Source organism: Nerophis ophidion, linkage group LG10, assembly GCF_033978795.1.
Source record: "Nerophis ophidion isolate RoL-2023_Sa linkage group LG10, RoL_Noph_v1.0, whole genome shotgun sequence".
Taxonomy (NCBI): Eukaryota; Metazoa; Chordata; class Actinopteri; order Syngnathiformes; family Syngnathidae; genus Nerophis; species Nerophis ophidion.
This window is the reverse complement of record NC_084620.1, coordinates 4,286,376-4,298,157: the sequence shown is the minus strand read 5'-3', so window position 1 is coordinate 4,298,157 and position 11,782 is coordinate 4,286,376. Positions and strand designations below refer to the sequence as shown.

Genomic DNA, 11,782 nt, shown 5'->3' with positions numbered 1-11,782 from the left:
ACAGCTTCTTCAAGATGGCTGCACACGAACGTGCTGAATGTTATTTGTATTAAAACTGTTGTGCTTTATATTGGGGGGCGGGGCTTAGGACCCCCAGCCACACGTGACGAGGAAAACATGCATCCTCCTCTTCATCTTCATCCTCCTCGCCATCATCCTCCACAGAAGACCCCACGCAAGATGGACACGCAGCTGCCTCGTCCTCCTCGTCTCCCGCGCTGAGTCGCGGGGAAAAAGGCCCCCTGAGGCCGGCGGTTCCGGTCCAGATCATCGACGAGGTCGGACGCGTGCACTGGTAAGATGTTGACCTAAATATTGTTTGAAGAACGGTTCCCATTGACGTCATCATTGTATTGCCGCGCAGATCTTGATAGGAGGGGGCGGGGTTAGAACCAAGGTGTGACACAGCTGGCGTTGGAGCCACTTTTGTCATTAAGTAACATGTCAGCGCTGATTTAGAAGTTACTTTTAGCTTATGAACGGCAAAGCGGCAACTGGAAATGACGTCATCTTTAGCCAATAGAATTCCTGTTGCTCAGCGGCGCTGTTACGCCAATTTTGGCGTGACAGCCCCTCTTATGCTTGAAGGACCTTAAAGCAGCCAACACAGCTGCCTGTTTTAAAAGCATTATAGTTGGCTATTGTGCTTACAGTACAATAGTGCAGTGTTTTTCAACCACTGTGCCGCGGCACACTAGATACAGTCTGGTGTGCCGCGAGAGATTGTCTAATTTCACCTATTTGGGTAAAAAATATTTTTTGCAAACCAGTAATTATAGTCTGCAAATGATGTGTTGTTGTTGGGTGTCGGTGCTGTCTAGAACTCTTCCATATCAGTAGGTGGCAGCCGCTAGCTAATTGCTTCGTAGATGTCGGAAACAGCGGGAGGCAGCATGCAGGTAAAGAGGTTTCTAATGCTTAAACCAAAAATAAACAAAAGGTGGGTGCCCCTAAGAAGAGGCATTGAAGCTTAGGGAAGGCTATGCAGAACCAAGCTAAAAGTAAACAAATACAGAATGCTGGACGACAGCAAAGACTTACTGTGGAGCAAAGACGGCGTCCACAATGTACAACCGAACATGACATGACAAGCAACAATGAAAACAACTGAAATATTCTTGATTGCTAAAACCAAGTAGATGCGGGAAATATCGCTTAAAAGAAGACATGAAACTGTTACAGTGAAATACCAACAAAATAAGAGAAAAAGCCACCAAAATAAGAGTGCAAGACAAGAAGTTAAACACTACACACAGGAAAACAGCAAAAAGGGGAAAATAAGTCATGATGTGATGTGACAGGTGGTGACAGTACACCTACTTTGAGACAAGAGCTATAGTGATGCATGCTTGCTTATGCTTTAAGACAGGGGTAGGGAACCTTTGGCTCTCGAGCCAGATGTGGCTCTTTTGATGACTGCATCTGGCTCTCGGATAAATCTGAGCTGACACTGCTTAACACAATAAGTAATGACTACTTCCACTTCTAATTCATTTTTAAATTAACGGTCCAAATATAAAACATGCTCATGCATTTGAATCCATCCATCCTTTTTCTACCGCACTTGTTCAAGAAGTTGCATTAAGTGAAAGAAGTGATTTATTTATTTATTATTAGTTAGTGTGGGGCTTGCCCTCCTGGGGGTTCTTCAGACCACCAAACACCGACATGAGAGCCTGTTTCAGTGCTACAATATTGTTTTATTTTTCAATAAGTCTCTCAATTACTTTCCAGCAATTATCTTTTTCTCTTTCGTTCTCGCTCGTACTCTGGCTCCAGCTCCAACCCTGTCTCTCCTCCTGGCTGCTGCTTATAACAGAGCGACAGGTGATTAGATAACAAGGCCCTGGTGGACCTTCTACACACCTGTCGCTGATTTCGAGGCCGGTCCTGGCATACCCCGCTTCGCTGCAGGCCCGCAGGCCACGCTCCCTCCACAGTTAGCTTCAGAATAACAATGTTATTTCAAAGAATAAGAAACCTATTATACTGTAGAAATGGTGGTCTTACTTAAAAGTGCACACGTTTAGTTGTGTTCAGTGTTGAAAAAAATATGATATGGCTCTTAAGGAAATACATTTTAAAATATTTGGATTCTTGGCTCTCTCAGCCAAAAAGGTTCCCGACCCCTGCTTTAAGGTCATATCCAACAATTGCGACAACCACATTTTACTGTTAAGTGAGTTTAAATTTCAAATCATTTCTGTTGGTGGTATGCCTCCGCATTTTTTCAATGCAAAAAATGTGCCTCGGCTCAAAGAAGGTTGAAAAACACTGACCTATGAAACGTTGACCTTTGACTCAGGCCTGCTATCAAGGATGAACTAACTCAGTGTTTTTCAACCTTTTTTGAGCCAAGGCACATTCTTTTCATTGGAAAAATCCCGAGGCACACCATGAGGAGAAAACATTAAAAAAATGAAACTCAGCAGCCAATATTGAGAGTAAAAAGTCATTCTCGCAATTGTTGGATATGAACTCAAACCATAAGCAAGCATGCGTGACTATAGCTCTTGTCTCAAAGTAGCTCATACTTGCCAACCTCGAGACCTCCGATTATGGGGCGGGGCGGAGGTGTGGTTAAGAGGGGAGGAGTATATTTACATCTACAATTCACCATATATATATTCCATATATATATATATATATATGTACGAAATACTTGACTTTCAGTGAATTCCAGCTATATATATTTATTTTATTGTATATATAAATAAAATAAATAGTTGAATTTCAGACAGCACCTATTAAAAACACAGTAATAAAAACACAGTTCTACTAACTTTACTGTGCTTGCTGGTTACTAAAAAAACCAACACTTACCTTTCACTATTTGAGTAACCTTTATTCTGCCATTTGCGTACTGGCGAGAGTCACTTGTCGTCAGGTGTGCAACACCACGTAAATCGTTGGCCAATCAAAAAGCAACCCCATAACGCTATAGCCAACATTCACCAGGAGATGGCGACAGACAACATAGAATCACTCTATTACAGACTCTATTAACTTCCTCGTTCTTCTGCTTCGTCTCCTTGTGTGTGCAGTTTTTTTTATTAAAATCCGTAGATGTTGTAACGTGATTGGGCAGGCATGCTATTTATATTGTGGGAAAGCGGACGTGAAAACAGGCTGTCCGCATGGAGCTGGAGAGGGCGTGGCCTCCAGCTCCGCTGAATTTCGGGAGAAAATTTCCTCCGGGAGGTTTTCGGGAGAGGCGCTGAATTTCGGGAGTCTCTCGGAAAATCCGGGAGGGTTGGCAAGTATGAAGTAGGTGTACTGTCACAACCTGTCACATCACGCCCTGACTTATTTGGAGTTTTTTGGTGTTTTCCTATGTGGAGTGTTTCCTATTTTGGTGTTGATTGCCATGTCATATACGGGTGTACTTTGTGGACGCCGTCTGCTGCTGTAAGTCTTTGCTGTCGTCCAGCATTCTGTTTTTGTTTACTTTGCAGCCATTTCAGTTTTAGTTTCGTTTGGAAGCATAGCCTTCTCTAATTAGGGAAGGCTAAACTTCAATGCCTTTTTTTACGGGCACACGTCTCTTTTTGTATTTTTGGTTTAAGCATTGGATGACTTTTTACCTGCGCGCTGTCGTCTGCATATTTTGATCACGACAATAAACCATGTATCCGACATCTACAAAGCAATTAGCTACCTGCTGCCACCTACTGGTATGGGAGAGTATTACACGGTTACTGTGCCGCGCTCTAGACAGCACAGACACTCAACAACGGCACATTTTTTGCGGATTATAATTACTGGTTTGCAAAAAAATATTTTTTAACCAATTACCGTATTTCCTTGAATTGCCGCCGGTGCGCTAATTAATTTAAAACCTCTTCTCACTCCTGCGCTTACCAAAGGCATGCGGTAAAAGTAAGCATGCGCTAATTATTTAAAACCTCTTCTCACTCTGGCACTTACCAAAGGCATGCAGTAAAAATTTGAGTGTGATGTAAGCTTGGACCTTAAATCCTATTGAATAGCTCTTAAACTTTTTCCTTTTATGCGATTTCAAATTACCGGTATTCAAATGAGCCTCCTCCATTTTGAAAATTATGACGGGGAAGTGTCACTCGTGACGTCACGAGTTCGACTAGGCGGTAATTCAAGGCGGGCGCATACTATATGCCAGGGGTCAGCAACCGTTTTGAAACCAAGAGCTACTTCTTGGGTACTGATTAATGCCAAGGGCTACCAGTTTGATACACACTTCAATAAATTGCCAGAAAAAGCCAATTTGCTCAATTTACCTTTAATAAATAAATCTCTCTCTATATATACAGTATATATATGAAAATGGTATTTTCTGTCATTCCATTGTACATTTTTTTCCTTTATGGAAGGTTTTTTGTAGGGAATAAATTATGAAAAAAAACACTTAATTAAAAGAGTTTAAAAGAGGAGAAAACAGGAAAAAAATTAAAATTAAATTTTGAAACATAGTTTATCTTCAATTTCAACCTTCTAGCGAAAAAAATTAAGAGAAAAACTAGCTATTTTGAATCTTTTTGAAAAATAGAGAATTTATGGAACATCATTAGTAATTTTTCCTGATTAAAATTTATTTTATAATTTTGATGACATGTTTTAAATATGTTCAAATCCAATCTGCAGTTTGTTAGAATATATAACAAATTGGACCAAGTTATATTTCTAACAAAGACAAACCATTATTTCTTCTAGATTTTCCAGAACAAAAATTTTGAAAGAAATTGAAAAGACTTTGAAATAAGATTTCAATATGATTCTACAGATTTTCCAGAAGAATTGTTTTGAATTTTAATCATAAGTTTGAAGAAATATTTCACTAATATTATTCTTCGAAAAAACAGAAGCTAAAATGAAGAATTAAATTAAAGTGTATTTATTATTCTTTACAATAAAAAATACTTGAACATTGATTTAAATTGTCAGGAAAGAATAGGAAGTAATTTAAAAGGTAAAAAGGTATATGTGTTTAAAAATCCTATAATCATTTTTAAGGTTGTATTTTTCTCTAAAATTGTCTTTCTGAAAGTTATAAGAAGCAAAGTAAAAAAATAAATGAATTTATTTAAACAAGTGAAGACCAAGTCTTTAAAATATTTTCTTGGATTTTCAAATTCTATTCGAGTTTTGTCTCTCTTAGAATTAAAAATGTCGAGCAAAGCGAGACCAGCTTGCTAGTAAATAAATAAAATGTAAAAAATAGAGGCAGCTCACTGGTAAGTGCTGCTATTTGAGCTATTTTTAGAACAGGCCAGCGGGCGACTCATCTGGTCCTTACGGGCGACCTGGTGCCCGCGGGCACCGCGTTGGTGACCCCTGTGGCAATTCAAAGAAATACGGTAGGTGAAATGACATCATCTCCCACGGCGCACCAGACAATAGTGTGCCGCGGCACAGTGGTTGAAAAACACTGAACTAACTAGTGTGTGTGTGTGTGTGTGTGTGTGTGTGTGTGTGTGTGTGTGTGTGTGTGTGTGTGTGTGTGTGTGTGTGTGTGTGTGTGTGCAGCTGGACAAAGATGGTGTACGCGTCCACCAACACGGTGGCCATGGAGCGCTCACTCTTCGCTCCAGCCTTTTCCTACCCAGTGTCCTTCAACTCCACGGTCCTGGCGAGCTGGGCCACGACCCCGCCCACCAACGTGACCCCATCATCATCATCATCATCATCATCCTCGCTGAGCCCGTCACGTGAGGAAGAGCTGACGTCGGGCGAGGTGGCGGTGTTGGTGCTGGTGTTCGGGGTGGTGTGGCTGGTGTCCATCTTGGGGAACGCCCTGGTGTGCGTGGTGATCCACCGCAGCCGCCGCACGCAGTCCACCACCAACTACTTCGTGGTGGCCATCGCCTGCGCGGACCTGCTCATGAGCGTGGGCTGCGCCCCCCTGGTGCTGGTGCAGGTGGTGTGGGGCCGCTGGCCACTGAGCGCGGCGGCGTGCAAGGCGCTGCGCTACGTGCAGCACCTGTGTCCCGGCGTGCAGGTGTACGTGCTGCTCTCCATCTCTGTGGACCGCTTCTACACCATCGTGTACCCGCTCAGCTTCAAGGTGTCCCGCGAGAAGGCCAAGAAGATGATCCTGGCCTCGTGGGTCTTTGACGCCGCCTTTGTGGCGCCGTGCTTCTTCTTCTACGGATCCACGCCCTCCGAGAGCCGCCACTGCCACTTCTTCCTCCCGGACAGTTTGGGCGCGGTGGCCTACGCCGCCGTGCACCTGCTGGTGGGCTTCGCGCTCCCCGCCGGCCTGATCGCGTGCTTCTACCAGCGCGTGGTTCGCTACATCTGGAGGATCGGCGCCGACGGCCACACGGTGCGGCGGACCACCAACGCGGTCCCTCGGACCAAGGTGAAGACCATCAAGATGTTTCTCATGCTCAACTGGGTCTTCTTCGTCACATGGACGCCATTCTACGTGGCGCAGTTGTGGCACCCCGGCGAGACGGAGGGCGGCAGCCGGCGGGGGCTGCTCTTTTTCGCCGCCGTGGCCTGGATCTCCTTCAGCTCGGCGGCGTCCAAGCCCACCTTGTACTCGGTCTACAACGCCAACTTCAGGCGGGGCATGAGGGAGACCTTCTGCATGTCCTCCATGAAATGTTACCGTAGCAACGCCTACACGATCACAGCCAGCTCACGCCTGGCCAAGAAGAACTACGTGGGCGTGGTCGACGTCCCCGTGCCCGCCAAGACCGTGGCCAAAGACCACTCGTTTGACAAGAAGGTGGCGTGGACCGCCAACGGCAACCCCCACAACACGTTTGTCTGACACGCCCACGCTTTCTTGTCGTCTGTTGAAAAGCAAAGCTCAACATGTTGACTTCCACGTGTTTCTTTTATCAAGCATTGACTTTCATCAGCATAATACGAATAAAGACGTAATAACGAAATAATAATGCGTGACTTTGGAAAGGCGCGCCATGTGAAACACGCCAAGCTGCTAAAAGTGTCTTTGCTAAAAGTAGATCAGACATTTTGTGTGGAGTCTCTCAGCCTTGAACGTTGTTGTTGTTGTTCTTGTTGCTTTTGGGCGTCTTGGTGCTGCTGCCCCCTTGTGGACTCTTCTGGTCGTCGCCTGTCAGCAGGGCTTTGATCTCGGACGGGATCTTTCCCTGGTCCATGGCGGAGCACCACTGCTTGTACTGCAACACAAACACACACTCAGCAGGCAGGCAGTGACGTCATTGATACTTTTATTAGTAGAGTGCACAGTACAGTACATATTATTAGTAGAGTGCACAGTACAGTACATATTATTAGTAGATTGCACAGTACAGTACATATTATTAGTAGATTGCACAGTACAGTACATATTCCGTACAATTGACCACTAAATGGTAACACCCCAATAAGTTTTTCAACTTGTTTAAGTCGGGGTCCACCTTCATCAATCTATGGTACAAATATATACTATCAGTCATCCCACAGGTTAATCATCATATTATATAGCAGGGGTCACCAACCTTTTTGAAACCAAGAGCTACTATATGGGACGGCGTGGTGCAGTGGGGGAGTGGCCGTGTGCAACCCGAGGGTCCCTGGTTCAATCCCCACCTAGTACCAACCTCGTCACGTCCGTTGTGTCCTGAGCAAGACACTTCACCCTTGCTCCTGATGGGTGCTGGTTGGCGCCTTGCATGGCAGCTCCCTCCATCAGTGTGTGAATGTGTGTGTGAATGTGGAAATAATGTCAAAGCTTTGAGTACCTTGAAGGTAGAAAAGCGCTATACAAGTACAACCCATTTATTTATTTATTTACTTCTTGGGTACTGATTAAGTGAATTGAAGTGAAGTGAATTATATTTATATAGCGCTTTACATAGTGAAACCCAATATCTAAGTTACATTTAAAGCAGTGTGGGTGGCACTGGGAGCAGGTGGGTCAAGTGTCTTGCCCAAGGACACAACGGCAGTGACTAGGATGGCGGAAGCGGGAATCGAACCTGCAACCCTCAAGTTGCTGGCACGGCCACTCTACCAACCGAGATATTCTGCTCCGGTTAATGCGAAGGGCTACCAGTTTGATACACACTTAAAAAAATTGCCAATTTGCTCAATTTACCTTTAATAAATAAATCCATATATAAATATATAAATATAAAATGGGTATTTCTGTCTGTCCTTCCGTCGTACATATTTTTTCCTTTTACGGAAGGTTTTTTGTAGAGAATAAATGATGAAAAAAAACCCACTTAATTGAACGGTTTAAAAGAAGAGAAAACAGGAAAAAAATGAAAACAAAATTTTGAAACAAAGTTTGTCTTCAATTTCGACTCTTTAAAATTCAAAATTCAACCGAAAAAAAGAAGAGAAAAACTAGCTAATTTGAATCTTTTTGAAAAAATAAAAAAAATAATTTGTGGATCATCCTTAGTAATTTTTCCTGATTAAGATTAATTTTAGATTTTTGATGACATGTTTTAAATAGGTTAAAATTCCAATCTGCATTTAGTTAGAATATACAACAAATTGGACCAAGCTATATTTCTAACAAAGACAATTCATTGTTTCTTCTAGATTTTCCAGAACAAAAATTGTAAAAGAAATTCAAAAGACTTTGAAATAAGATTTAAATTTAATTCTAAAGATTTTCGAGTTTTGCCAGAATATGTTTTTGAATTTTAATCATAAATTTGAAGAAAGATTTGACAAATATTCTTCGTCGAAAAAACTGAAGCTAAAATGAAGAATTAAATTAAAATGTATTTATTATTTTTTACAACAGGGGTAGGGAACCTATGGCTCTAGAGCCAGATGTGGCTCTTTTGATGACTACATCTGGATCTCTGATAAATCTGAGCAGACATTGCTTAACATGATAAGTAATGAATAATTCTGCTGGAAGTCACAGAGTTAAAAATAACGTTCAAAATATAAAACATTCTCATGCATTTTAATCCATCCATCTGGTTTCTACCGCACATGTTCAAGAAGTTGCATTAATGGTAAGAAGTATTTTATGTATTGCTGGTTCGCTTCAGAATAACAATGTTATTTAAAAAGAATAAGAGACTTATTTTATTATACTCTGAAAATGTTGGTTTTACTTAAAAATGCACGCATTTAGTTGAGTTCAGTCTTAAAAAAATATGATATGGCTCTCACGGAAGTACTTTTTAAAATATTTGGCTCTCTCAGCCAAAAAGGTTCCTGACCCTGCTTCACAACAACAAAAATAAACTGTAAGGAAAGAAGAGGAAGGAATTTAAAAGGTAAAAAGGTATATGTGTTTAAAAAAATCCTAAAATCATTTTTAACGTTGTATTTTTTCTCTAAAATTGTCTTTCTGAAAGTTATAAGAAGCAAAGTAAAAAAAAAATGAATTTATTTAAACAAGTGAAGACCAAGTCTTTAAAATATTTTCTTAGATTTTCATATTCTATTTGAGTTTTGTCTCTTTTAGAATTAAAAATGTCGAGCAAAGCGAGACCAGCTTGCTAGTAAATAAATACAATTTAAAAATAGAGGCAGCTCACTGGTAAGTGCTGCTATTTGAGCTATTTTTAGAACAGGCCAGCGGGCGACTCATCTGGTCCTTACGGGCCCGCGGGCACCACGTTGGTGACCCCTGCAATAGTGCCTTGGGGGACCCCACATCTTACTGAGAGGGGGTGTGGGGGCCACAGTGCCCTCCCCTCCGAGTAAGATTGCATCCAGCTCGATGAGGTTTTAAGGAATCCTGTTGCTCTGACGTCATCCAACAATGTAGCCTGGTTAGCGGCGCCATGCTCACCATGTCCAGCTCCTCTCGCAGGGCGCAGATGGCTCTCTCCTTGCCCGACACCAGTTCTTCCAGGTACTGGTAGCGGAGTTTCTTCCGGGCCCGACACTCTCTGGCGCTCTGGCGACTTCGCTCCAGTTTGGCTTTTAGGTCGATCTTGGCGGGCTTCCGGCCACGTTTCCCAGGTTTCTTCACTTTCCCCGCCACCATCTTAACAACAAACAGAGGAGTGTTACATCTCACACAACAACAACAACACGGCAGGTAGAAACAGTATTTAGGGCTGCAGGTGACATTTCTTCACTTTCCCCGCCACCATCTTAACAACAAACAGAGGAGTGTTACATCTCACACAACAACAACAACACGGCAGGTAAAAACAGTATTTAGGGCTGCAGGTGACATTTCTTCACTTTCCCCGCCACCATCTTAACAACAAACAGAGGAGTGTTACATCTCACACAACAACAACAACACGGCTGCTAGAAACAGTATTTAGGGCTGCAGGTGACATTTCTTCACTTTCCCCGCCACCATCTTAACAACAAACAGAGGAGTGTTACATCTCACACAACAACAACACGGCAGGTAAAAACAGTATTTAGGCCTGCAGGTGACATTTTGTGCCGATCGCTGCTCACCTTGTGTTCGTCCATCTTGTCGTCAGCTAGCGACGCAGCAGGAAGCCCCACCTCGGCCCTGCTCGGCCCTCAGCTTAGCCGGGAGATGAAGGCGAGGAAGACACAGCTGCAAATAATGTTAGGAGGAAGACACAGCTGCAAATAATGTTAGGAGGAAGACACACCTGCAAATAATGTTAGGAGGTGCAGAAACGACGGCGGCTTGACACCATTTCTGTTCGATGTTTACACGACGTCGCTTTTCCGCTCACGTAATCGGCTACGTCACAGACCACGCCCCTTTTTAAAATGAACTTTATTGGCAACGACGTGGGAAACTAATGCAGTGTTTTTCAACCACCGCGCTTATGTAATTTCACCTATTTGGGTTAAAAATATATTTTTAAAAAACAGTAATTATAGTCTGCAAATGATTTTTTTCTTTTTTTCTTTGTCATGAAAAAGGGAGGGTTTTGTGTTTGGTGCACTAATTGTAAGTGTATATTGTGTTTTTTATGTTGATTTAATTCAAAAATATATATATATATTATTATTTTGTTTTTTAATACAAAAATATTCTGGTCCGGTGGTTGGGGAGCACTGCTCTAGGGGACCAAAAGCAATGGATGTGGAGCGGGTCTAACATGATACTGTGAAAGTTCAATCCATAGTGGATCCAACACAGCCGCGAGAGTTCAGTTCAAAGCGGATCCAAGACAGCAGCGAGAGTCCCGTCCACAGGAAACCATCCCAAGCGGAGGCGGATCAGCATCGTAGAGATGTCCCCAACCGATACAGGCGAGCGGTCCATCCTGGGTCTCGACTCTGGACAGCCAGTACTTCATCCATGGTCATCGGACCGGACGCCCTCCACAAGGGAGGGGGGGACATAGGAGAAAGAAAAGAAGCGGCAGATCAACTGGTCTAAAAAGGAGGTCTATTTAAAGGCTAGAGTATACAGATGAGTTTTAAGGTGAGACTTAAATGCTTCTACTGAGGTGGCATCTCGAACTGTTACCGGGAGGGCATTACAGAGTACTGGAGCCCGAACGGAAAACGCTCTATATCCCGCAGACTTTTTTGGGGCTTTAGGAATCACTAATAAGCCGGAGTCCTTTGAACGCAGATTTCTTGCCGGGACATATGGTACAATACAATCGGCAAGATAGGATGGAGCTAGACCGTGTAGTATTTTATACGTAAGTAGTAAAACCTTAAAGTCACATCTTAAGTGCACAGGAAGCCAGTATAGGTATATATGTATGTATATATGTATATAAAGGTATATACAGTATAGGTATATATGTATGTATATATGTATATAAAGGTATATATGTATGTATATATGTATATAAAGGTATATATGTATGTATATATGTATATAAAGGTATATACAGTATAGGTATATATGTATGTATATATGTATATAAAGGTATATACAGTATAGGTATATATG

General features: G+C 42.5%; 2 protein-coding genes across 3 annotated transcripts; one reads left to right on the top strand and one right to left on the bottom strand.

Annotated features, from left to right (window-relative positions):
• Positions 1 to 24: 24 nt before the first annotated feature.
• On the top strand, positions 25 to 7,106 carry gpr19 (G protein-coupled receptor 19). Its single transcript, XM_061912104.1, has 2 exons — positions 25 to 295; positions 5,503 to 7,106. Exon 2 carries the CDS (start codon positions 5,513 to 5,515, stop codon positions 6,752 to 6,754), a length of 1,242 nt encoding a protein of 413 aa, XP_061768088.1. The 5' UTR covers positions 25 to 295; positions 5,503 to 5,512; the 3' UTR covers positions 6,755 to 7,106.
• On the bottom strand, positions 6,802 to 10,654 carry crebl2 (cAMP responsive element binding protein-like 2). Of its 2 annotated transcripts, XM_061912106.1 has the most exons (4): positions 10,512 to 10,654; positions 10,348 to 10,453; positions 9,719 to 9,916; positions 6,802 to 7,127 (listed from the first exon to the last, which is right to left on the bottom strand). In XM_061912106.1, the coding sequence occupies exons 2-4, from the start codon at positions 10,360 to 10,362 to the stop codon at positions 6,975 to 6,977; spliced, it is 366 nt and encodes a 121-aa protein (XP_061768090.1). In that variant the 5' UTR covers positions 10,363 to 10,453; positions 10,512 to 10,654; the 3' UTR covers positions 6,802 to 6,974. The 2 variants fall into 2 exon arrangements, with proteins under 2 accessions (XP_061768090.1, XP_061768089.1); XM_061912105.1 differs by having other exon boundaries at positions 10,348 to 10,610.
• Between the last annotated feature and the right edge of the window lie 1,128 nt (positions 10,655 to 11,782).

What these genes read in the sequence shown, in the direction of transcription:
- gpr19 (XM_061912104.1), top strand. Translation starts at nt 5,513, where the DNA reads ATGGTGTACGCGTCCACCAACACGGTGGCCATGGAGCGCTCACTCTTC.
- crebl2 (XM_061912106.1), bottom strand. An exon ending in TGCGAGAGGAGCTGGACATG is followed by an intron (nt 7,128 to 9,718) that starts GTGAGCATGGCG and finishes TTTGTGTTGCAG; the next exon opens with TACAAGCAGTGGTGCTCCGC.